The sequence below is a fragment of the Dendrobates tinctorius genome, unplaced genomic scaffold, assembly GCF_039654945.1.
Source record: "Dendrobates tinctorius isolate UK_male_01 unplaced genomic scaffold, ASM3965494v1 ptg000003l, whole genome shotgun sequence".
NCBI lineage: Eukaryota > Metazoa > Chordata > Amphibia > Anura > Dendrobatidae > Dendrobates > Dendrobates tinctorius.
The window spans coordinates 42137191-42164413 of record NW_027361671.1 but is presented as its reverse complement, the minus strand read 5'-3'; the positions used below and the strand labels follow the sequence as shown (position 1 = coordinate 42164413).

Sequence of the window (27223 nt, the reverse complement as noted above, 5' to 3'; positions counted from 1 at the left end):
GTTACTCTTCCTGTTAAAGTATGAATAAATTGACAACTAGTCTTTCCCTTTTTGTTAATACACACTGATACAGTCAGCACCAACTGAACACATTGTGACAAACCCCATGACAAGGGGAAAATAACATTCAGCTGCTAATTTATTAATACATTTCCAGGAGGAATAATGGAGGAGCTACAAAGGCAGAGTTGTAAAAATATATTACCTGGAATTATTTTATAGGAGATACAACTGTCTACTAAATCATGTAGAGGTTGTCCACAACTTTTGCATTGATGACCTATTCTAAGGATGGGTAATGAGTGTCTGATCCGTCGGAGTCCGACAACTGGCACCCAGTCTGATCAGCTGGTGTCGGCGATGTCCGGAAGTACTCACTTATGGAGCGGTCTGTGTTCTGATAGTGGTCACCGCAGCGTACTACACTTCCTTCTATTGAGTTGAATAAGAGGTGGATGTAAAGTACCACAATCAGAAGACGGCCAGCTCCAAAAGCGAGTCCTTCCGGCCGGCTTCACAGATTGCAGCTGATTGGAGGGGATGCTGTGTGTTGGAACCCAACCGATCAGACAGTGATGACCCATCCTAAGGGTAGGTCGTCAATGCTAAAGTAGTGGACAACCTCTTTACGTAAAAGCCCAATCCATCTGATTTTTCTTCTATTTTCTTCACAGATGTGTAGAAGTTATTGCGAAGGAAGGCCGAAGCCTGAAGGAGCTCTACTTAGTAACGTGCAAGATCACAGATCACGGTATCTCATGCTCTCTTCTCTTTGGCAGCTGCATCCACTTAGCTGCCTTTATTTACGAGCTGTTATAAGAACATGTTCAGCTTAGTGTGAAATATTGGTGACGGGCAATAAATGCAGAATTTACAGTATATTGCACCTTCCATACCTGCGTAAATTGTGCGAGCTGACAAGGCTCAAGCAATTAGGAAATTAACTTGTTTAGTAATTGTTGACCTGTACACAATACCCGCATACTGATAGTGCTAACAAGTAATTACATTTCTCCACACTGGAAATTTATTGAGCAGCTAGTCAACATTTGTTGTGTACATTAATAACGCAATATAATTGTCTCTCTCGCTCTGTAGTGTTAATGTCTCTTGTGGAGACACCAGTAATTATGGCGTGTGCTTCATACATTCAGGTGTGATGCATTCATTACTTACCTACAGCTGAACATGAAGCGCTCGGCTGTTGCTTTTGTCCTCGCATTCTGTCTCGTAAAGAAAAGAACTTAACCTTTCAAAATGAAAATCAAGAGCAACTTCAAGAATTGTCAGTAAGGCGCCACACTGCCGTAATGCCGCCATAGTTTAACATCTGTATTACTGCAGTATGCCCCGACCTGACCTCTGCAGAGATCCCCATGACACTGCTTTAATAAGATCCTGTTCAGAAAAAGGTAGGCAATTTTTCTGAATTTGTACATCAGGAGTTATTAAAATTTATAAGACTTCAAGCAGTTATAAGGGGTTGTCCAACTTTAGTGCAAAATTCTGCAATCACTCTGACTACAGACTGTCGAATGCTCACATTGTGTACAGCATCTGCTGTCAGGATTCACCGGTGCTGGGAGTGGGCTGTCATGTGACCGGTATTATGTGATATGCATACTCCCAGGCACATTCCAATAAGACCTGTCCGCCCGCGCTCAATACAGGTGAATTGAACGAAGCCATAAACATCTAGTCCGGACGCATGCATATTACATATTTGAAGCCAGATAACCGCCCAGTCTCAACTCCAGCACCAGAGAATCCTGACAGCACACACTGTGTGTAATATGATTCACAAATGCAAATAATGAATTGCGTCCAAAATCGTTATGGGGTCCAAAAATGGTCATGTACCGCTTAAATTGGGAATACTTATTTGCAACCCTTTGTAAATACGGCTTTCATTCTAAAATTTTGTCTAGCATCTCAGCCCTATACTCCAACCCCACTGCAAAAATATACATCAATAATCACCTATCTCCAATGGTACAAGACAGGGATGCCCACTTTCACCCCTACTTTTCGTCTTGGCCATAGAGCCTCTGGCTTATCTTATAAGGGATGATCCAGAAATCCACAGCATTGTAGCGGGCTCTAGGGATTATAAAATTATCCTTTTTGCAGATGATATAATCTTAACAGTTTCTAATCCCTCTGCGTCAATTTTGAAAATCCAAACCCTCCTTTCCAATGTCTCCCAACTATCTCACTTCAAAATAAATGAAACTAAATCGAAAATTCTACCAATAAATCTAAACCTGTCCCTCATTAACAACATTAAACAAATAATACCCTTGTCTTGGTCGTATGACCACATAACCTATTTGGGCCTAAAATTCTCTAATTATGTCTCCTCCCTGATCCCGCTCAATTTAGCTTCTTTTCATAAATCCATTTCCGACGAAATGTCTTCATTCAGTGAAAAGGGCCTCTCATGGTGGGGGAGGATTATTACTTTTAAGTCCTACATTCTCCCAAAAATTTTGTATGTATTTCGTTCATTACCATTACCGATTTCAATCCCTTACTTAACAAGTTTACAAACCTGCACTAATAAATTTATATGGGGGCACAAAAAGGCGAGGATTGCCTCCAATATTCTTTATAATAAAGAAATTTGGTGGTGCAGGCTTACCTAACCTATCGGCTTATTATCATTCCTTTCTCATCAAGCAAAGTCTACTCTGGTGGCCCCTTCCCGACCCCCCAGCTTGGTGTGAAATAGAAAGATTCCTTAACAATATTCCACCTTATCGCCTAATCCTGAATGTAATCCTACGTAAAAAGCATCGTCTCTTTCCCACCCCATATTCAGTGCTACTTTGGACGCCTGGAAGTTACTTTCCAGGCAAACACGGGGCACAAATAAATTTAATTTTCTTAAAAATCGCCCACTCCAATTAATTTGCGCCCTATTTAACCAGGATATTGATTCCATTTGGGCATCTCATGGTATTAAAAAAGTTAAAGATCTCTATAATAATAACGTCCATGTCCCTTTCACTCAAAGGAAAGATTCAAGGTTTCATCTTCTTATTTTTGGCAGTACATTACACTTAAAGACCTTTTTGAATAATTTTTTTCAACCAAACCAAGCTTAACCTGCAGCTAACCTCCTAATCAACATAAACCATAACATTTTTTGGAGTATCTCTTATATATATATATATATATATATATATATATACGTGGCTAAACAAAAGCCAAGCATTCATAAGAACCCATAACCTGCTAAGGCCGGGGTCACACTGCGTTATAGGCATAGCGTTGACAGACTGTGTTACACCACGGTATAACACGGTGTAACGTAGTCCGTTAACGCTGCCATTCAACCCCATTATGTGGCGCATCGTGACGTATGCCATAAACCAGCACGCGTTTGCGATGTGCCTTCAAGCACTGACGGAGCCTTGGACGCGGGCTGCAGCGTCTGAGGCTCCATCACCGCTAGCGCTGATGATTCATCAGCGCTAGCCACCGCTAGAGCTGATAAATCATCAGCGCTGGCGGTATAGCATAACGCATATCGCGTTATGCTATAGCGTTAACGCAGCCCGTCAACGCTATATGTTGTACAAGCTGTTTTAACGCTATGTGAACCTGGCCTTAGATGGGAGAAAGAACTCCATATAGCTCCAGATCCAGCAGAATGTGAACAGGCTTGCTCCATTTCCTATGCCGCAACTATCCCTATGTCTCTCCAGGAGGCCCATCATAAAATGTTAACTAGATGGTACTATACGCCAGCTAGGCTTTCTAAGATAAACCCGGAAAATCCATCAACTTGCTGGAGAGGATGCGGCCAATATGGTAACTTACTACACATTTTTCTGGAATTGCCCCCTAATCAAACCCCTCTGGAATGACATATTAGCCCTAATCAATTCACAACTTCCCAAACCCGTTATTTTGTCCCCCTCAACTATCCCTCTTATCATTGAACTCAGCCGATATTGAGAATTTTTCTATTCCTTTAGTGATCCACATCTTGTTAGTCACCAAAAACTCTATCGCGTTTAATTGGAAAAGAACGGATCCCCCAAACTCCAAGACATTATAGGAAAACTAACCCTCCATACCCTCCATAGAGCTTTTGAATATAAAATAGCCCAGGTGAATGTTAAGCTTGGCAAATTTAATAGAAAATGGTCCAGTTGGATTACACTATTTCCTTAAATGATTTTTGAAAACATCCTGCAGCATTGTTTGTTCTATTATTCGTGTATCCTTTGCCTTTGTGATTATTGAATTATTGAGTCCTATGTATCAGTTTACTTGTTATTAATATCCTTTGGGTTTCAAGGACCACTTGGTCCCTTTTCTCCTTTCTCCCTTCCCCTCCCTGTCCCCCCCTCTTCCCTCCCCTTCCTTTTGTTATATAAAACCCTAATAAAAGTTTTGGAAAACAAAAATGGTCATGTGAGTAAACCATTAAAGGGGTTTCCTGCCACTATAATATCAATGACCATGCATAGTTCATCAATATCAAATCGGTGGGTAACCCCGGAAATCAGTTGCTGCCAGCTCTGGACGCAGCCAGATGTAGTAGCCGAAAACCTCTTTTGATCAGTGAGGGTGATCAATGAGTGGAACAGGCTGCCACGAGGGGTGGTGAGTTCTCCTTCAATGGAAGTCTTCAAACAGAGGCTTGGCAGACATCTGTCTGGGATGGTTTAGTGAATCCTGCATTGAGCAGGGGGTTGGACCAGATGGCCCAGGAGGTCCCTTCCCACTATAGCATTCTATGATTCTTAGAATTTGTTCACGCTGCATACATTTTTGTTAAAAGCTGTCCCTTGAAGAACGTTCATTTCTTTAAGTTTTACGTTTCTTTGGCACCAATTTCCATCTGATTCTGATTTGCACCTTTTTTTGGTCTGTATTTTTGTTTTTTAAATAAAGAGAAACTCAGATGAAAAAGATTGATACATGCTATAGAAGTAATAATAGCTTTTCAGAATTGATTAAATGAAAATGGGTATACGTGTAGGCCAAGTTAAAGAAAAATTTTAAAAAATAACGAAAAACTTGTTTGTAATTATCCGATTAATTCTGCGTTTATTAAATAGAAAAGGAATACTCTTGGATTCTACAAGTACACCGTTCAATATTTTAATATTTTTTTTTAACTGATTGAAAGTATAGGGGTAAAGGAAAAAAAATTGGCTCCATGCCACCGTTAAATTGTGTGCTGAAATCGTGATAGCATGGGGAGATGAATCGCGCCACAAACGCGGCCTCGGGCCATCTGAGTCCACCAAGACGGGGGAAAAAATACATTTCAATATGCTAAGTCTTTTCATGAGGTATCGGTATCCTGAATTAATCCTTTGGCTTCTTTTTGTCTTCTTGCAGTTTTCTTCTCTTATAGAATAATTGCATTAGGCAGGGAGAAGGGACTTGGAAGAATGGCAGAATTGAAATAGGCAGCAGATGATAAGTTGTTAACTGCAAGGAAGAAACCCATCTTTTACTAAAGACTGGTAAGAGTCAGCTGCAGGGGAGAGTGTGTGTCAAATGAATTACTCTGATGGCAAGATATCTCCGTGCGCAAGAGGACAGGACTCACGGATAGACTTGTGAATGTGTCTTTCCAATTTTCTGCTCTACTTCTAGAGTTCACCGCTTCCCTGGGCTGTAGCACTTATTAGCAGGCAAACCTGCTTTACAGTCTATAATATGTCTGGAGGACAGGGACGGATTGTCATTCCTTTGTGTTGGGGTCACGTAGCTGCGGCTCTGACATACGGGCACATGTGTATTTATTACTTGCCCTGTCCGATTCTGCTCTGTAATTGTCCCCGTACTGCTTGTAAAGGAGCAGCCATCCACGCCACTGACACTATAACTATTTGACATTCATTTTTCTTGCGCTGCTATGTTTATCATGCTTTTATTACGGCACGTTTCGCTTTCATTGGTAGACTAATTGTGCGCCAGGTAACATTACCCCTAAGGCACATATAATGTCAGGGACAAGTTTTTTCCTGCACGCTGGGGTCAGCGTTTTACTAGGGAGTAGCTTCTGTAACTGATGTGACTGTACTCAGGACTGTGTGCAGGGGCTGGTAAAGGAGAATTACGGCCAGGAATAAAATGTATCGTCTGCTACACATAGCAATCAATCGTGAGCAAAGTAACTGCACGGCAGCTTTGGCTGCCAAATTAGGGGATGAATGATCTCAACCTGTGCCTATACACTCCCTTAGTTAAAGTGAGCGTTCCCACTTTTAACAGTAAGGCTATGTTCCCACGATGAGTACTTGGTGAGTTTTTGATGTTGAGGCATTTCTGCACATAATATGTCAATTAGGTTACATGCATTTTTTTCATTGCGTTTTTAAGTAGTGTTTTTTTATTCCTTTTTTATTGTGTGTTTGATGCTGGTGATTTTGTCTCTTTTTGATATATGATGTTTTAATAAATTAAGGAACCCCAGCCTGTGTCTCTCAGGCTTATGGTGTGTGTCTCTCGGCTATCTACCAGCTCAGTATCATGACTGAGTTATCATAAAATCACATCCACTCCTTGGACAGTTAAATGTATCAGATTTTCAAAAACGCAGGAGCAAAATACCAGTCTCTACCCTACTTGGGAGCATACAGTTTTTGATGCAGTTTGAGGTTCATTTTTTTAAGCCAAATCTGTAATCCAATCCAGGAGAAGTACGAGTACTTTTCTTATTTTACAGATTATAAAATGCATTGGACAATAAGACGCAACACAAATCTTGGGGTCGAAAATAGGGGAAAAAATTTGGGAAATAAAATGATGGTGCATTTTATAATCCGTTTTACAATGGTAGGGGGCGGCTGTGGAGCAGGGTCACAGGAGGCAGAGCAGCTGCTTTAGGATGTTGGCGTCGGCAGGAGTGTGGTGATGCAGCAGTGCCTCGGCGCTCATTAGATGTTGGCACTGGTAAGCTAAGTTCTCTTTCTCATTCAGTTCCCTGCAGTGGGCTTTTCGGAAAATTGCCATCAGAGGCGGCACATGCTCAGATTGAAATCACAGGAGATAAGATATTGTTTCCTGAGATCTCTATCTGCATATGTGCTGCCTCTGGCAGCCATTTTCCTGAAGCCCACTGCAGGGATATGTACGTGAGATAGGACCGGCGCCAACAAGAATGGCACTTCATATGTACAGTTGTGCTCAAAAGTTTACATACCCCGGCAGAATTTTTGCTTTCTTGGCCTTTTTTCAGAGAGTATGAATGATAACACCAAAATTTTTCTCCACTCATGGTTAGTGGTTGGGTGAATCTACTTATTGCCAAAGTACCGTGTTTTCTCTTTTTAAATCATAATGACAACCCAAAACATCCAAATGACCCTGATCAAATGTTCACATACACCATTTCTTAATACTGTGTATTGCCCCCTATAGCATCAATGACAGCTTGAAGTATTTTGTGGTAGTTGTGGATGAGGTTTTGGATGAGGTTCTTTATTTCTCAGACACAAAAGCTACCCACTATTCTTGGCAAAAAGCCTGCAGTTACTGTAAATTCCTGGGCTGTCTAGCATGAGCTGCACGCTTGAAATCTTCCTAGAGTGGCTCAATGACATTGAGGTCAGGAGACTGAGATGGCCACTCCAGAACCTTCACTTTGTTTTGCTGTAGCCAATGACTTCGCCTTGTGTTTTGGATCATTGTCAACTTTGACCAAGTTTCCTGTGCCTTTGTAGATCTCACATCCCCAAAACATCAGCGATCCACCTCCATGCTTTACAGTAGGAATAGTGTTCCTTTCATCATAGGCCTTGTTGAGCTCTCTCCAAATGTAACGTTTATGTTTGTGGCCAAAAAGATCAATTTTGGTCTCATCACTCCAAATTACCTTGTTCCAGAAGTATTGAGGCTTATCTCTGTGCTGTTTTGCGTATTGTAGGCGAGATACTTTGTGGTATTTGCGCAGTAATGACTTTCTTCTGGCGAGCCGACCATACAGCCCATTTTTTTCAAGTGCCTCTTTATCGTGCATCTTGAAACAGCCACACTGCTAGTTTTCAGAGAGTACAGTATTTCAGCTGATGTTATTTGTGGGTTTTTCTTTGCATCCCGAACAATTTTCCTGGCAGTTGTGGACAAAATTTTTGTTGGTCTACCTGACCGTAGTTTTGCTTTTACAGAGCCCCTGATTTTGCTTTTGTTAATCAGTTTGAACGCTGCTGACAGGCATTATCAATTCCTTGGATATCTTTTTGTATCCCTTTCCTGTTTTATACAGTTAAGCTACCTTTTCTCATAGCTAGGTTGACAGATCTTTTGCTTTAAACCATGACTCACAATCCAGAAACGTCAGTTGCTGGATGAAAGATGCAAGACTCTGTCTGGATCCTGGAAACTCACTCAGCTTTTATGCACACGCACTGATTACAAGCAAACAGGTCACAGGTGAGGATGTTACCTTTTAATAGCCATTCAAACCCATTTGTGTGTCAACTTCTGTGCATGATGTCAGGCCAAAATCATCAGGGTATGTGAATTTTCGATATGGGTCATTTGGATGTTTTGGGCTGTCATTATGAGTTAAAAAGAGAAAACACAGTAGTTTTACAATAAATGGCTTCACCCAACCACTAACTCTGAGTGGAGAAAAGGTTTTGGTGTTATCATTGATATTCTCTGAAAAAAGGCCAAGAAAGCAAAAATTCTGCCAGGGTATGTAAACTTTTGAGCACAATTGTATGTCCCAGGATTTAGCTCTAAGAAATGTGCTCTCAGGAGCTGAATCAAAAACATGAATGTTTGTTCTACAAGATCGAATCACTGTAGCTTTAAATGAGTAAATGTTCCATACCTCACCAGAGGATAGCAATGCATTCTTTAGCTGGAAGAGAAGATACACAAAGCTGATTAGTGTTGTCAGGATTAGTTGACAGATTCTTTATGTCATATCATTTGTCATAATCCTGGCTTCCCAGCGCACTCAAAAGTGGCATTTGGCAGTCAATAATTGAGCCCAAAGAGATCCACTTCACATTGTATATAAAATCTTTACAAGTGGACTGGGATCATAAAGCAGTGCAGACAGGCTTTATAAGCCAAGCATTCTCTGCATTATCACATTTGTATTATATTTTATCATTTTCTGTTTCCTTTTTTTCATGAGATATAATTTATATTAACATTTTTCTATCTTGCTGTGCCACGTCTGTAAAAGTACATATGTTCCCTTTTCCTGTTATGATCAACCCTTGTCTTTTATAGATTTATTTGATTTTCATAACTTTTTCTTTTTTTAGAAGTTTTAATTAGTTGCATGTTTCCTTGAGTAATGCAGCACAGAAGCCGCCCGTCCAGTCCCCAGTGCCTTATAAACAATTATCCTTTGTTACATGATATTCATTAAATATAATTTCCTCCATGGTTAGCTGGGCAGAGCTGGCTTTGTGAACGCTGCAAGGTGAGATGCTGCCAAGTACAATGTTGCTGATGTAGTCTCTGCCATGAAAAGAGGACACTGTGCCAGATATTCCGTAGGATGTCTCCGAACATGAATGTTAGATCGGATAACGCTCCACAACATGCTAAAGAAGAAAGGGAACAGGTTGGAGCTGTGTATAAAGGGGGCTGAAGAGAGATGCACTACAGGTTGAGGCTGTGTATAGAGGGGGCTGAAGAGAGATACACTACAGGTTGGGACTGTGTAAAGAGGGAGCTGAATTGAGATGTGCTACACTACTGTAGAATAGGGCTGTATGCCAATGAGCTAAAAGGAGCAATGTACTGTATAATAGGGCTGTATATAGTAAGTGGAATGATGTACTATGAGGGAGTAGCAGGCATGCTTTTTATTGTTTCATGCAACTATATGGTAGAAAGGATTTAAGGTAGGAAAGTCGAGTTGAGAAAAAAGTTTCACAGGACTCGAGTCCAGCAGTCATGTTGATAGTCTGTGGCCACTCGACAGGGCAGGTGTCACCACCCGGCACTCGCAGGCAAGTGCCTGGGCCCTGAGCAAGCCAGTGGGCCCACCTGCCATCGGGAACATCGGCAAGCTATGGGGCACGTGAGTCGGGAGAGCCCAATGCCTGCGCCCATGAGTGGACCCCCCACTTGCTCGGAGCCCCAGCACTTGCAATACTTACATTTTCCTGTTCCTCTACAGTCTGGTTTCTTCCTCATTTTCTGACTTTGTGACATCTCAGGTCAGAGGGCGTGATGACATCACTACTGTGAGCCCTCTGCTCTGAGCAGTCACAGAGCAGAGATACAGAAGACGGCTATGCTGAAAAGAGGTATTTTATTTATATATGGGGCCTATTTTGTATGGAGCATTATTTGGGGCCCATGCTGTATGGAGCATTATATAGTGTTCACTCTTCTGTGTGGAGCATTATATTGGGCTCATTCTGTATGGAGCATTATATGAGTCCGATTATTCTGTATGGAGCATTGTATGGGTCTCATTATTCCGTATGGAACTTTATATGAGCCCTCTTATTCTGCATGAAGCAATATATAGGGACCATTATTCTATATGAAGCAATATATGTGGCTGTAATTTTTATTGTACTCCTGGCTTGAAAAAAACCCTTTTGGGTCGAAACATTGCTTTACTATTCTACTTCGAATGTATTTCACCATGTTATTTTTAAAGTATATAATAAAGGTAATGTTTTATCCCTATTTTCTCTGGTGCCTCGGAATCTTGGAATATATGAAGCCCATTATACTCATATGGAGAACTGTGTGGTGCTCATAATACTGTATAGAGGACTATTTGGTGCACATAATACTGTCTGGTGGACTATGTGGTGCCCATAATGTATGGAGGACTATGTAGTGCCCATAATATTGTATGGAGGACTATGTGGTGCCCATAATACTGTATGGAGGACTATGTACGGAGAACCCTTCTAAGGCTACTTTCACATTACCGTTTTTTAGTGCTGCGCTTCGTGCGCAATAGAAATGCATGCAAAAAAATGCATCATGCATTTTGCATGTGTTTGCTTTTTTTATGCGCATGCGTTTCTAGCCATGTTAACTCTTAAAACACATGCGATTTTAAACGTTGGCCTGCGCATGGCTATGCGCACGCCTGCATTCCCATAGACTGTAATGTGATATTTTGGTGCATTCCGTGCGCATCCGTTTTTTTACACAGGTTGGACGGACCAAAAATGCAACAGGTTGCGTCCGACGCGCCTAGGCGCACACTACAAAAAAACACATGCGAATGAAAACGCATACAAACGCGTGCAAACGCTAGACCATGCTCCCCCATGTTAAACATAGGGGCGCATGGATGCGCATGATGCGCTGCGCTAAAAAACGCTAATGTGAAACCAGCCTTAGCTCTATGTAGAGAGAGGAGGTAAGTTTTCCCTGTATGAATCACCAGTCACTGCAAAAGTCAATGGCGGAGCAGCTGGGTGAGAAGTTGAAGAGGAGAATGATAAATCCAGGGTCAAGAGACTACTTGTTTCTACATAGGGTAGAGAAAAGAGAAGAATTATTTGGGTAAAAAGGTAAAATGAACAGTTGTAAGTACAAGTGCCATATAATATGACCTTCAGGATGCCAAGGAGAACGGCAAGCTGAGGGCAGAGATTCTGAACCATTTGGTCATAACCCAGTCCGGAAGGATGCAACGGGTGCACCTCTTGCACTATCAAAAGGACAACACTATGTGTTTGACATGTTACAGCTGGCGCAAAAATGGCTGCAGCCTGAGACCTGCGTTCCAGCACAGATGGTGTAAGGAGTAGTAGTGGATCGATTTATTGACTGACAACCAGGGTACAGTGATAAAAAGAAAACCTCATCGAAGCCAGTGTGCCTCAAGTGTCAATACTGGTTAGCGACAAGGAAGAGGCAGCATCACCTTAAGTCATAATCCTTGAGCTGGAGGTGTCCAGGTGAAATTATGGAACCGTCCAAATCAGGGACTTCGGTCAAGAAAATACAGGAACTGGAGTTATGCTTCCACGTTTGGCTAGGCATAGTGATCAGTCAAGGGATCAAAGTTTGTGCCCAGGTAAAAGAGTGCCTCCTTAAGGCACGATGCAGGGGTATAGTCTAGTGACTCAGGTGAAACAATTTGAACTTGGGGATCGAGTGAGGGTCTTATTGCCCACAGTTTAATACAAATTGATCGCCAAATGGCAAGGGCCCTATGAAGTGATGGAAAGGGTTGGTGAGGACCAATATAAGGTTTAAGAACCAGCAAAAAGAAGCCCCACCAGGTATGTCATTTTTGCTTTGTTAAGCCTTGGTGGGACGGGGTTCACTGTGGGCTGGCAGACAGTGTCCAGACCTTGATTTTGGGCAGAGGGGGAAGGTATGTAGCAAAGCTAAGTAGGCTGGGGTTATATATAGAACCAGGAAGTATGCTGTGAGGAGAGAATCAGTTTGCTGCTGACCAAAACTGAGCATGGAGCAGTGTTTAAGGGTGAGGCGTGGAAATATCTTTTGGTGCAGGATCAGGTGTGTAGCTGAACGGGTAAGACTGTTCTGTCATATGGACTGTTTTATTTTTCCTTTTCTTGACTTCATGCCAGAGAAGGCTGTATATTTTACTTAATGCTGGAAATGTTATGAATTTTAATAAACCTTCCTGTGTGCTATATGAACTTTATGCCTGTGTTTGAACACTGCCGACTGTCAAATAGCAGATTCTCTACAATATCTATCCATCTATCTAGAGTACAGACCAAAAGTTTGGACACACCTTCTCATTCAAAGAGTTTTCTTTATTTTCATGACTATGAAAATTGTAGATTCACTCTGAAGGCATCAAAACTATGAATTAACACATGTGGAATTATATAATTAACAAAAAAGTGTGAAACAACTGAAAATATGTCTTATATTCTAGGTTGTTAAAAGTAGCCACCTTTTGCTTTGATTACTGCTTTTGGCATTCTCTTGATGAGCTTCAAGAGGTAGTCACCAGAAATGGTTTTCACTTCACAGGTGTGCCCTGTCAGGTTTAATAAGTGGGATTTCTTGCCTTATAAATAGGGTTGGGTCCATCAGTTGTGTTGTGCAGAAGTCTAGTGGATACACAGCTGATAGTCCTACTGAATAGACTGTTAGCTGCTTTTTTCTTGCCATAATACAAATTCTAAGTAAAGAAAAACGAGTGGCCATCATTACTTTAAGAAATGAAGGTCAATCAGTCCGAAAAATTGGGAAAACTTTGAAAGTGTCCCCAAGTGCAGTGGCAAAAACCATCAAGCGCTACTGGCTCACATGAGGACCGGCCCAGGAAAGGAAGACCAAGAGTCACTTCTGCTGCGGAGGATAAGTTCATCTGAGTCACCAGCCTCAGAAATCGCAGGTTAACAGCAGCTCAGATTAGAGACCAGGTCAATGCCACACAGAGTTCTAGCATTAGACACATCTCTACAACAACTGTTAAGAGGAGATGTTGTGCAGCAGGCCTTCGTGGTAAAATAGCTGCTAGGAAACCACTGCTAAGGACAGGCCACAAGCAGAAGAGACTTGTTTGGGCTAAAGAACACAAGGAATGGACATTAGACCAGTGGAAATCTGTGCTTTGGTCTGATGAGTCCAAATTTGAGATCTTTGGTTCCAGCCACCATGTCTTTGTGCGACGCAGAAAAGGTGAATGGATGGACTCTACATGCCTGCGTCCCACCGTGAAGCATGGAGGAGGAGGTGTGATGGTGTGGGGGTGCTTTGCTGGTGACATTGTTGGCGATGTATTCAAAATTGAAGGCATACTGAACCTTCAATTTGATGGTGTGGGGGTGCTTTGCTGGTGACTTTGTTGGGGATGTATTCAAAATTGAAGGCATACTGAACCAGCATGGCTACCACAGCATCTTGCAGCGGTATGCTATTCCATCCGGTTTGCATTTAGTTGGACCATCATTTATTTTTCAAGAGGACAATGTCCCCAAACACATGTCCAGGCTGTGTAAGGGCTATTTGACAAAGAAGAACAGTGATGGGGTGCTACGCCAGATGACCTGGCCTCCACAGTCACCAGACCTGAACCGAATCGAGATGGTTTGGGGAGAGCTGGACCGCAGAGTGAAGGCAAAAGGGCCAACAAGTGCTAAGCATCTCTGGGAACTCCTTCAAGACTGTTGGAAGACCATTTCCGGTGACAACCTCTTGAAGCTCATCAAGAGAATGCCAAGAGTGTGCAAAGCAGTAATCAAAGCAAAAGGTGGCTACTTTGAAGAACCTAGAATATAAAACATATTTTCAATTGTTTCACACTTTTTTGTTAATTATATAATTCCACATATGTTAATTCATAGTTTTGATGCCTTCAGAGTGAATCTACAATTTTCATAGTCATGAAAATAAAGAAAACTCTTTGAATGATAGGGTGCGTCCAAACTTTTGGTCTGTACTGTATCTAGCCATCTATCCATCCATCCGTCTGTCTATCTGTGACTTTACCGTGATCTAATGAAGTCTGGGGTCTTCTGAAATACACCTCCTGTCCCATCAGTCTGCCTCAGTATCCCTGTCATTATTTTTTGCCGCAGCTCTGCATGTTTAGATTGGCTTCTGTGTATGTGCATGGGCCACCAGAAAGTCCATATATAAGAAAATGATTTCCCCCATCGTAATGATAAAATTATTTTAAACCAGCAAGATATTAAACCATCAGGTAACTTTCAAAGAATGTATACTGAGGCAAATGAGTCTCAGTTAGGAGGTCTGCTACAGCTCACATACAGTATGACAAATGTGAAAAATGGAAGAAGGATCTTCATAAATCCAATGTTTCTTCTTGTAGAAAGAGTGTTAATCACTGGTCCCCACAGGAGAAGTGATTGTACAGCTATTGCTGATTTACATCATCGTTGACCCCCAACTTCCATTTAGGTCTGATCTTGTTCTCATGAGCTTAATCTATGCAAGAGTCGAGTAGTTGTTTCCGGGTAATTAATCACTCATACAAGCAAGCCACAAGCTCAGCCACCGTGCTCTTGTATTGGCATTTAACCAGGTTTTTAGTGGTTGTATTAAACTGTAATAGCTTATTCTTTGCATTCTTCTCTATTCTAGTGCTAAATTGTCCAGATTTTATTTTGTCTGTATCTAAATTAAAACACCCCCCAACCACCTAAAGAAAGAAAAAAAAAGTGTAATACAATATGGAGATTGATTGATACAATATTCTGAAGCTACCTCAGCTGCTTTATATCTCTTTGCAGGATCTATACTATTTGTAAATGTCATGGCTTTCTCATACATATTCATAGAACTGTATCCTCATTATAGAGGGACAGCATGCATAGTGTTAGGAACGGCAGAACGCACTAAATAAAATAAATAATAAAGTGCGCTCGCCGCTCGGGGTCCACTGTGCAGAAGGTGTTATAACTGCTGCTAAGTAATGGCAGACGTGCTATATGGCGGTATAATGCGCACGGGGTTAAATGTCATCCAGGTGCGCAGAGCAATCACTGTTTAATCACAGAGATGCCAGTAAGGGTAGACACAAAAAGGCTGAGCCTGTTAGCGTCACAGGTCTCAGATATATGCACACACGGTATCTGGTCACAGGTGCAGGACCATAGGCAGAAGGAACTGCGTCCGTCTAGACCTACCGTGTGTGCGGCGTCGCTACAGCGGGCGCCAAAGAGAGCTGCAACTGCAGCGCGGCGTGGGACACTGCCGCGAAACGATAGTGCCGAGAGGAGTAGCAGAATCCGACGCTAGTGTAGAGGCGCGGTGTGCACTGGGACCTAAGGCTTGCCACTGACTGGTGCTGACTTCTGAACTAATTCCCTATCCACATGCGTAATATCAGAGGGAAGGTTTCAAATGAGTCAGTCACCAGAATCATACATCTGTCACCATTCACACATCTAGCAAGTAATGTCTATACTAGCGTATGGCCGAACGGCCATGCGGCCCTTTTATAGCCGTGCGCTGCCGGGACCTTCCAGATTTCTGAGATGGACCTATCAGATCAGGAGAAGGACTTGAGCATGTGACTCCCGACCTCCAATGGGACATCGTCTCATGAGCATGCTCAGAGGAGCGGCAGAGGGACTTAGCCTCAGGAGTAACTTGCTGCGAAGCAGTGTGTGAGGCTCTGGACTCCTGCTGTGTAGCCACAGGAATCCGACGCCTAACACATAGTTTATATACAGTCATGGCCAAAAGTTTTGAGAATGACACAAATATTATATTTTCACATGATCTGCTGCCCTCTGGTTTTTATGTGTGTTTGTCAGATGTTTTTATCACATACAGAAATATAATTGCAATCATATTATGAGTAACAAAAGGTTATATTGACAGAATGAGTTAATGCAGCAAGTCAATATTTGCAGTGTTGACCCTTCTTCTTCAGGACCTCTACAATTCTCCCTGGCATGCTCTCAATCAACTTCTGGATCAAATCCTGACTGATAGCAGTCCATTCTTGCAAAATCAATGCTTTTATTTTGTCTGAATTTGAAGGTTTTTGTTTGTCCACCCGTCTCTTGATGATTGACCACAAGTTCTCAATGGGATTAAGATCTGGGGAGTTTCCAGGCCATGGTCCCAAAATCTCTATGTTTTGTTCCCTGAGCCATTTAGTTATCACCTTTGCTTTATGGCAAGGTGCTCCATCATGTTGAAAAAGGCATTGTTGATCGCCAAACTGCTCTTGGACGGTTGGGAGAAGTTGCTCTCGGAGGACATTCTGGTACCATTCTTTATTCATGGCTGTGTTTTTAGGCAAGACTGAGAGAGAGCCCATTCCCTTGGCTGAGAAGCAACCCCACACATGAATGGTTTCAGGATGCTTGACAGTTGGCATGATACAAGACTGGTTGTAGCGCTCACCTGGTCTTCTCCGAATAAGCCGTTTTCCAGATGTCCCAAACAATCGAAAAGGGGATTCATCAGAGAAAATGACTTTACCCCAGTCCTCAGCAGTCCACTCCCTGTACCTCTTGCAGAATATCAGTCTGTCCATGATGTTTTTTCTGGAGAGATGTGGCTTCTTTGCTGCCCTCCTTGAGACCAGGCCTTGCTCCAAGAGTCTCCGCCTCACAGTGCGTGCAGATGCACTCACACCTGCCTGCTGCCATTCCTGAGCAAGCTCTGCACTGCTGGTAGCCCGATCCCGCAGCTGAAACACTTTTAAGAGACGGTCCTGGCACTTGCTGGTCTTTCTTGGGCGCCCTGGAGCCTTTTTGGCAACAAGGGAACCTCTCTCCTTGAAGTTCCTGATGATGCGATAGATTGTTGACTGAGGTGCAATCTTTCTAGCTGCGATACTGTTCCCTGTTAGGCCATTTTTGTGCAGTGCAATGATGACTGCACGTGTTTCTTTAGAGATAACCATGGTTAACAGAAGAGAAACAGTGATGCCAAGCACCAGCCTCTTTTTAAAGTGTCCAGTGGTGTCATTCTTACTTAATCATGACAGATTGATCTCCAGCCCTGTCCTCATCATCACCCACACCTTTGTTAATGGAGCAATCACTGAAACGATGTTAGCTGGTCCTTTTAAGGCAGGGCTGCAATGATGTTGAAATGTGTTTTGGGGGATAAAGTAAATTTTCTAGGCAAATATTGACTTTGCAAGTAATTGCTGTTAAGCTGATCACTCTTTATAACATTCTGGAGTATATGCAAATTGCCATTAGAAAAAATGAAGCAGCAGACTTTGTAAAAATTAATATTTGTGTCATTCTCAAAACTTTTGGCCATGACTGTAGAAATGCATAATTGGAAAAGCAATGAGACTGCAAGAACCGAAGATTTTTATGTGCATGTATGCAGAACCGAAGCACACAGCTGAGCAGTGTGGAGGAGGCTGTGCATTACTACAATAAGTCCCTAGGACTCTGTACTATGGGTTTCTGGAACTATCCATGCCATCATGTGATGCCTCTATTGGTGCCGTATGTCTTTTAGAAGCAATGCTGCATAGGATATAATAAAGTAAAGTTAAATGGGTTGTCCTGACCAAATCGATAAGTTTGGAGTCACTGTGTAACTGGCGACTTATGAATCCCCCAGCACATGCAGTATGCACTGTGTGGATTCGCCAGTTTCTGAGCCGGGACCAGAGGTTATGTATGCGTTATACACTGTGTTCCAAATTATTATGCAAAAAATATTTCCTCATTTTTTCTAAATTACCTATATGAATTGCAGTCATTTGTTATTTTCCAGTCATCTAATATTCTAGTATAATTGCAGTGTTTTTGAACAAACTGCCTATGAAAACAGTATATTTTTTAAAATAATAAACACTCAAAATGCATGTTCCAAATTATTATGCCAGCAGAGTTTTCAACCTTTTTATTTTTATTTTGAAAAAAAAAAAAAGGTCAATTGTGAAATTATAAGCATGATTACAAAATGAAATCAAACAGTTTTCAAGTCAAAACTTTATTCTAGGTGATGTTACATTTGCACATAGGACCCCTTTTTCGAAAGAAGCTTCTGAACTCTCTCGTCCATTGAATTTGTCAGTTTTTGGATGGTTTGTGCTTCAATTGTTTTGCATGTGGACAGAATACCCTCCCAGAGCTGTAGCTTAGATGTGAACTGCCTCCCGCCATCATAGACACTACTTTTGATGATGCTCCAGAGGTTCTCAATGGGGTTGAGGTCAGGGGAAGATGGTGGTCACACCATAAGATTGTCCTCCCATAGCAGCCAGAGATGCAGATGTGTTATTTGCAGCATGAGACGGTGCATTATCATGCATGAAAATGATCTTGCTGCGGAAAGCATGGTTTTTCCTCTTGAACCATGGCAGGAAGTGCTGTTTTAGAAACTCCACATAGATAATGGAATTCATCTTTACCCCTTCAGGGATCCTAAAGGGGCCAAAAATCTCTCTCCCCATGATTCCAGCCCAAAACCTTACTCCACCTCTTCCTTGTTGGCATCTTAGCCATGTTTTCATGGGGTGTCCTTCAACCAGCCATCCTCCACTCCATCCATCTGGACCATCGAGCGTTGCACGGCACTCATCGGTGAACAAAACAGTTTGGAAGTCAGTCTTCATGTATTGTTTGGCCCACTGGAGCCGTTTCTGCTTGTGTGCAGTGGATAGAGGTGGTCGACAGGATGGCTTACGCACAGCTGCAAACCTCTGAAGGACCCTGCATCTTGTTGTTTGGGGGGCGTTGGAGGCACCAGCAGCTTCAAAAACTTGTCTGCTGCTATGACAAGGCATTTTTGCAGCTGCTCTTTTAACCTGACGCAATTGCCTGTTGGAAAGAGTCCTCAATTTTTCCTTTTCAGCACGCTCACGTGTGTGCTGGGAATCAGCTACATACTTCATACTTCACCACAACGCCACCATGTGCTTATTCTTATGATAACACCCTGCCGAATACACTATTTGCTGTATGTGATTCCAGTGTTTGACAAAAAAAGTATGTTAAAAATCCATTTCCAATATGCTATAGAATCATAGAATCATAGAATCATAGAATCGTAGAGTTGGAAGGGACCTCCTGGGCCATCTGGTCCAACCCCCTGCTCAAAGCAGGATTCTCTAAATCATCCCAGTCAGATGTCTGTCCAGCCTCTGTTTGAAGACTTCCATTGAAGGAGAACTCACCACTTCTCGTGGCAGCCTGTTCCACTCATTGATCACTCTAACTGTCAAAAAGTTTTTTCTAATATCTAATCTGTGTCTCCTCCCATTCAGTTTCATCCCATTGCTTCTAGTCTTTCCTTGTGCAAATGAGAATAAAGTTGATCCTTCTACAATGTGACAGCCCTTTAGATATTTGTAGACAGCAATTAAGTCTCCTCTCAGTCTTCTCTTTTGCAAACTAAACATCCTAATCCTGCAACCTTTCCTCATAAGACAGGGTTTGCAGACCGGTCACCATTCTGGTCGCTCTTTTCTGAACTTGCTCCAGTTTGTTGATGTCTTTTTTAAAATGTGGTGCCCAAAACTGGACACAATATTCCAGATGAGGTCTGACCAAAGAGGAGTAGAGGGAAATAATGACTTCACGTGATCTAGACTGTATGCTTCTGTTAATACATCCTAGAACTGCATTTGCCTTTTTTGCTGCTGCATCACACTGTTGACTCATATTCAGTCTGTGATCTATTAGTATACCCAAGTCTTTTTCACATGTGCTGTCACTTAGCCCTATTCCTCCCATTCTATATATGCTTTTTTCATTTTTATTGCCCAGATGTAGTACTTTGCATTTCTCCCTGTTAAAAACCATTCTGTTAGTTACTGCCCACTTCTCCAGTTTATTTAAATCTTTTTGAATCCTCTCTCTCTTCTCTAGTATTAGCTATCCCTCCTAGCTTTGTGTCATCAGCAAATTTAATCAGTTTACCCTCAATTCCTTCATCTAAATCGTTGATAAAGATGTTGAACAATACAGGGCCCAGGACAGAGCCCTGTGGTACCCCACTTGAGACATTCTTCCAACTGGATGTGCAGCCATTTACGACCACTCTTTGGGTCCGATCACTAAGCCAGCTATGAATCCACCTAACAGTTGCCTTGTCCATTCCATACTTAGTCATTTTTTCAATAAGGATTGTATGAGAGACTTTGTCAAATGCTTTGCTGAAGTCAAGATATACTATATCTACAGCATTTCCTTGATCCACCCAATCAGTGATACCGTCATAGAAGGAAATTAAGTTAGTCTGACATGACTTATTAGTTACAAACCCATGCTGACTCTGTTTGATCACTTCATTCTTATCCAGGTATTGACTTACATGTTGTTTAATAATTTGTTCAAAGATCTTTCCTGGTATAGAAGTCAGACTCACCGGCCTATAGTTGCCTGGGTCCACCTTCTTCCCCTTTTTGAAGATAGGAACAACATTTGCTCTTCTCCAGTCTTCTGGCACTTCTCCTGTTCTCCAAGAATTTTCAAAGATTATGGAGAGTGGTTCAGAAATTTCTTCTGCTATCTCCTTCAGTACTCTGGGGTGTAATTCATCTGGACCTGGAGACTTGAATTCATTTAGGTTAGCTAAGTGTTTCCTCACTATCTTTCTGTTTATAGATATCCTGGATTCTTCTATTCCCTTAATAGGACAGTGAAGAACAGTTGGTGTTACATTTCCTTTCTGAGAGAAAACAGATGCAAAATAGGAATTTAAAAGTTCAGCCTTCTCAACATCCTGTCTTACCATTTCATCATTTTCATCCTGTAAAAATCCTATAGCATCTTTGACTTTTCTTTTACTTTTGACATATCCCCAAAATCCTTTATTATTGCTTTTGACATCTCTTGCAAGCCTCAATTCATTTTCAGCTTTAGCTAATCTGATTTGTGCCCTGCAGATTCTGCAGACAGCATTATATTCTTCTTTAGATATGCCTCCCTCTTTCCATTTTATAAACATTTTTTTCTTCCTTTTTAGCATGTGCTTTAGTTCTGTGTTCACCCATCCTGGTTTCCTTAAATGCTTCCTATTCTTCCCTCTTTTCGGAATTGTTAACAACTGTGCTTTGAGAATTTCATTTTTCAAGATTTCCCATCCTTCCTGGACATTTTTGTCTTTAAGGATATCCAGCCATTGGATCCCTCCAATAATCTTTCTGAATCCCTTAAAATCTGCCTTTCTGAAATCTAACCTTGACGTCTGAGTCTTCACAGGTCTTCCGCCTCTAGTTATCCAAAATTCTAAAATAGCATGGTCGCTACCTCCTAGGGTTCCAGCCACTTTTACCTCCTCAACCATTTCCTCCCTGTTTATAAGGATTAGATCCAAGGTAGCAGTTCCCCTTGTTTTCTCCCCTACCTTTTGGAAGATAAAGTTGTCAGCAAGAGAGGATAAGAATTTCCTTGACCTGTTAGTTTTGCCTGAGAGAGATTCCCAACAAATGTCTGGATAGTTGAAATCTCCCATGACAACTATGTCATATTTTTTGGAGAACTTGGCCATTTGATGCATAAAGAGTTCATCCATATCTTCAGCTTGCACAGGCGCCTGTAGTAAATGCCTACAATGGTGTCCTTTCCATTGTTCTGTCCTTGTATTCTTACCCAAACAGTTTCCACAGAACTCCCAGTCTCTGAAGCTTCAATCTCTGTGCAGATATACGCGTTTCTAACATACAATGCAACACCTCCTCCTCGTTTATCAAGTCTGTTTCTTGCAAATAAGTTGTATCCTTCTAGTCTTGTATTCCAATCATGTGTATTGTCCCACCAAGTTTCAGTGATTCCAATGACATCATATTTCTTTTCCTGCATTAGTAGTTCCAATTCTCCTTGTTTGTTGCCCATGCTTTGTGCATTAGTATAGAAACATTTTAGTTTGTGATTGGTTTCTCTTTCTCCAATATTTTTATTAATTAGATTCTTTCGTCTTTGTTCTTCCTTTCCACTTCTATTAGCAGAGTTCTCAATAGCATTTGTCAGGTGTATGGCTTTTTCTGGTCTTTTGCTTCCCTTCCCATGTTGTTCTAGTTTAAAGCTCTCCTTACAAGTGTAGCAAGGCGACTTCCAAATACATGCTTTCCAGTCTTCGTAAGGTGCACCCCATCTCTAGCAAGTAGTCCATCGTATAAGTAGTTCACTCCGTGATCCAGAAATCCAAATCGTTGCTGACGGCACCATCGACGTAGCCAGTTGTTCACCTGCAGAATCTTATTCCACCTCCTTGTTCCATGGCCATCCACTGGGAGGATGGAAGAGAAGACCACCTGCGCTCCCAGTTCTTTCACTTTCTTGCCTAAGTCTTCAAAGTCTCTGCAGATGGTTTCCAGGTCGTTTCTTGCGGTGTCATTTGTCCCCACATGTAGTAGCAGGAATGGGTAGGAATGGGCAGGAATGCTAATTAGTTTCAGACTAGTTGAGCGGTGTTGATTTCCCAAGACTAGTCGTCCTATTAATTTTTAAACAAAAGACAAAAAGGCAGCAACACTTAACTGCCCAGATCTTGAAACAAATGCACTACAGGGTGCAGCCAGCCCATAAAGCAAGATATCAGCAACAGAAGTGCAAAATACCAGATCAACAGCCACTCTCCACCTACCCATTCCTGGAGGGAGTGACTGCCCAGTATGCAATTGCACAATAAAGGCCCGCATAGGGCGTTGTTCACACAAAGGTACCGCACAGTGTCTTGTTCACAGCCTATTAGTCACGCCTCTACTTTTCGATTAGGTGGGCTGGCCAGCACACTCTCAATGCATAGCCTTGTGAACACCCCTCATGCAGAGACCGCCCCTCCCTATGGTCAGGGCCTGATTATTGTGTTGCTTCCCTGCATGTCTGCTCGGTCGCTCCCTGTATTCTGTGCCCATGCACTCTGCCCTGTCGTGCGTCTCTGCACACGCTCTGTGCTTGTACTCTGCCTCTTGTCTCGTGCCATGTCTTGTGTTGTCTCTCGTGCCATGTTTGTCCTTGCCTTGCTTTGCCTTGTAGTACTTCAGCTGTTCTCTGCCTTGCCTGTTTCGCCATGTCTGGTCTTTGCTATTCTCAGCCTTGTAGTACTTCTCACTTTTCTTGTCTCAGCCTGGCTTTCCTTACTCTGCCGTATGGTGCTCTCTTGCTCATTTCCATGTCTAGTCTCAAGGTTCTCCCTTGACTCGGCTCTGCCTTGGACCTCGGCGTGTTCCCTAACACGCACCATGTCTGGAGATCTGTCGTGCCCCCTTGCCTGAACCCTGGTTTGCCTGCCGGATGCCCGGAACCTGCCGATCGCTGCCAGAGATCGTAAGCCTGATGACTGCGGCCTGATGTCCGGAGCTGATGTCCGCAGCCTGATGATGTCGAAGGTTGCCAGCTGTCCGGAGTCCGATGCCATTGTGCCTTTGCCTGTACCCAGGCGTGCCACCTGGCACGTACCATGCTTTGGACCTTGGAGTGCCCACGCACACACCTTGCCGTGTTTGCTTGTTCTCACGTTTTTGCACTGAATGTTATCCTGAAATTGTCTTAATGAAGATACCTTGAACTTACGTCTTGTCTTGCTTCCTTCTTCCCTGGTCGTCAGACACTCACATAGTGTTCCCCTGAGCCGGCTGTCTGGTCCCAGCAGTCGTGGTGGCTCACCCCCTTGGTCTTGCCCCTGACACAAGGTCAGCTCGCCCTCGGTGGGTTGGTGCCACGACCCAGAGGGTCCACTCAAAAAATCGGCTCAGCAGAAGCTGAGTCCGTCACACATAGGGTGTTGTTCACACAAAGGAACTGCACAGTGTCTGGTTCACAGCCTATTAGTCACACCCCTACTTTTCGATTAGGCGGGCTGGCCAGCACACTCTCAATGCATAGCCTTGTGAACACCCCGTATGCGAGACCAGATGTGTCTGGGCTTGGCTGCACCCCGAAAAATATAGTGCAAAAGTTGTCCTAATAACCGCTTCACGACATCCGCCGTATATCTATAGCGCATGTCGTAGGCTGGTTTATAGAGTGGACTCACGCAGCGAGTTCGCACCATACCTGGCAGGTGATGGCTGTCTATTACAAACGGGAGCTGCCGCTAACGATTGTAAGTGGTGTGGAGCTCCGCCCTCAATTGTTAACTTGTTAAATGTCACAATCAATCTGACAGCGGCATTTAACATGTGCCGACGTCATTACCTCTGCCCATCGGTGCCTTTGACGTAATCACGGGATTACAGTGGGTTGTCATGACAGCCAGGGTTCAGTGGATGAACCCTGTGCTTTTCATTACAGAGCACGTTTGAAACCCTGCCTGTGGCCATACTTCAAACGAGACTGTAATTTCTGATACATGCAGCATTGCTCAGGCATCGCTGCATATAGCAAAATTATCAGACAATCGCATTTTCAAGTCCCTTAAGGGTATGTGCACACAGAGTTTTTTGGTGGTGCGGATTTTGTGGTAAAATCCGCGGATTTGCCTGCGGTTTTGCCCTACGGTTTCACACCTCATAATGGATGAGGTGTGAAACCGCAGCATTTCTGGACAAAAGAATTGACATGCTGCGGATTGTAAACCGCAGCAAAACCGCGCAGAAAAATCTGCAGCATGTGCTCTGCGTTTTCAAGTTTACCATTGAAAACAATGGTAATGTACAAGGCACCTAAATCTGCTGCAGAAATGCTGCGGATCCGCAGCAGAATCCGCACCGTGTGCACATGTGCACATACCCTAAGGAGGCTAACAAGAACAGTGAAGAAAAAGTTTTAATAATTATGAAAAAAATAAAGTTCAAATCACCGCACTTTCCCTCATTTAACATAGATATAAAAAAAATAAAAATGAAAAAAGTAAATATATATGGTATCACCGCATTCAAAAAGGTCCAATCTATCAAAATATAAAGCAATTAACCCGATTGGTAAAGACTATAAATAGAAAAATTTAAAGAATGCCAAAATTACATTTTTTTGGTCGCCGCAATTTCCCTATAAAAATGCTGTACCACGCTATCAAAAAGTCACATATATCCCAAAGTGATACTAATAAAAACTTTCTCGCCCCGCAAAAAAAATAAGGTATCACACAGCTCCATCTGGCGAAAAGTTAAAATGTTAAGGGTCTCGGAAAATAGCTACACAACTCTAAAAGTTATTTTTTGAAAACTTCTCATTGTTTTTTAACCACTAAAATAATAAAAAAGTGGACATGTTTGGCATTGCCTTAAACTTATTGATAAAGAGAATCATATTTCCACATTTAAAAATAATTCCCCAAAAAAAGTCAGAATTGTGGGGCGGGTTTTTCACAATTTCACCACATTTGCAATTTTTTTCCCGTTTGCAAGTCCACTATGTGATAAAATGAATGGTGTCATTCAAAAGTACAACTGGTCCCGCAAAAAAACAAGCCCTCATATGTCTATGACACAAAAATAAAAAAGTTATGACTTGGGGGAAAAAGGAGAGGAAAAAACAAATTGGCTGCGGGGTGAAGGGGCTAATCATGTTACTGTATGCCTTTGGCTGTAATATGATTTAAAGAGCTGCATGCCCGTGACTTTCATCATTTTGGGCCAGTGCGCAGTGAAGCCTGGTCTTCGTTCCCCAACTACACTGCGCACTGACTTGAAATGATGAAAGTCGCACACATGCCGACTATTGTAAATAATGTTATCACGCCTAATGGGATATGGTCACATGATAGGACGACCAGTCTGGGGAAACCAACACCCCTCAATTAGTCTTGAGTCTAGCATATTGCGAATGGATTTTTAAAATTCTTTTTTGGCATACACGGCAATCATTGTTAGGCGGGATGTTAATATAAGAATAAGCACATGATGGCGGTTTGGGTGGACATGAGGCATCTGTCAGGTTGCCTATAAATGAGATAACTTTCTGTGCCAAGCTATCAAGATGGTGCCCTTTTTTGTATAGATAAACTTAGCTACATCTGTATCCTCGGTTCATCCTGGTCTTGGGCTTAATTCAAATTACAGCATTCTATGAGTACATGTAAGGCCTGTTTCACATTTCCGTTCTTGGCGGTCAGCTGACATCCGCCAAAAACGAAAAGTAACGGATCCGTCTGCGTTATGTGACATACGGATGTTAGCGGCCGCTATATTGGTCGGATCCGCCGAATATGCAAAGCGCTGGAAATTTAAAGCAATCGCGGTCTAGAAGGAGAGAGAAAGAGTGAGATTTTTTTTCGGCGCTTCCAGAACGGTATTTAGGGTTAATATGCTCGGCAGAGGAAATCTACAGGGCATGCGCGCTACAAAATAGCGGACCGTTGCTGCAAAAAAAGTTGCATCGTCCGTCCCATCTGCCCGGGAGACGCTGACAATTTGACGGATCCGTCAAAAAACGGGTGGGACGGACAACCGTCAGTCAGGATCCGCCGCTAATGTAAGTCTATGGGGGAAAAAACAGATCCGCCCTTTTTTGGCCGATCCGTTTTTTTCGAAAATTGGCGGATTTTGACTGACGTAAAAAAACTGAAGTGTGAAACAGGCCTAAGCAAGTTGTCCAAATTAAAATACTGAACAGATATGATTCTTTCCATTGTAGTTTTTAACAGGTCAGAATAACATGACGTGCTGCACTGTTCCTTGGCATCAGGAGTAAGATTAATTTTATTCATGTAATAAAAGGGTTATTTCATTAGAGACATTACTTTAAAAATGGTGGTCACTAGTGTGTTCATCTGCGAGCAGTAGGGTTATTTCATTAGAGACATTACTTTAAAAATGGTGGTCACTAGTGTGTTCATCTGCGAGCAGTAGGCAGTCGGGCATTTCTCCGGCTGTAATCGATGTATAAGCACAGGTTGAACTGCGTTTGCTGGTACAGACTGTATCTCTGTTCGAGCCAGTAGAGGAGTGTCCCAAATTGCGGTTTATTCTATGTAGAGA

At 42.4% G+C, this 27223-nt stretch overlaps 1 protein-coding gene across 2 annotated transcripts in view; it reads left to right on the top strand.

Moving 5' to 3' along the window:
* Positions 1-27223, top strand: part of FBXL17 (F-box and leucine rich repeat protein 17) — a 1016894-nt gene that overhangs the window by 594965 nt on the left and 394706 nt on the right. The window contains exons 7-8 of one of the 2 annotated variants that reach the window (XM_073548176.1): positions 675-751; positions 5362-6411. In XM_073548176.1, the coding sequence (XP_073404277.1) occupies positions 675-751; positions 5362-5432 (148 nt within the window). In that variant the 3' untranslated portion in view covers positions 5433-6411. Of the gene's footprint in view, positions 1-674; positions 752-5361; positions 6412-27223 lie in introns of those variants that run through there. The other variant, XM_073548112.1, reaches the window with a different exon arrangement.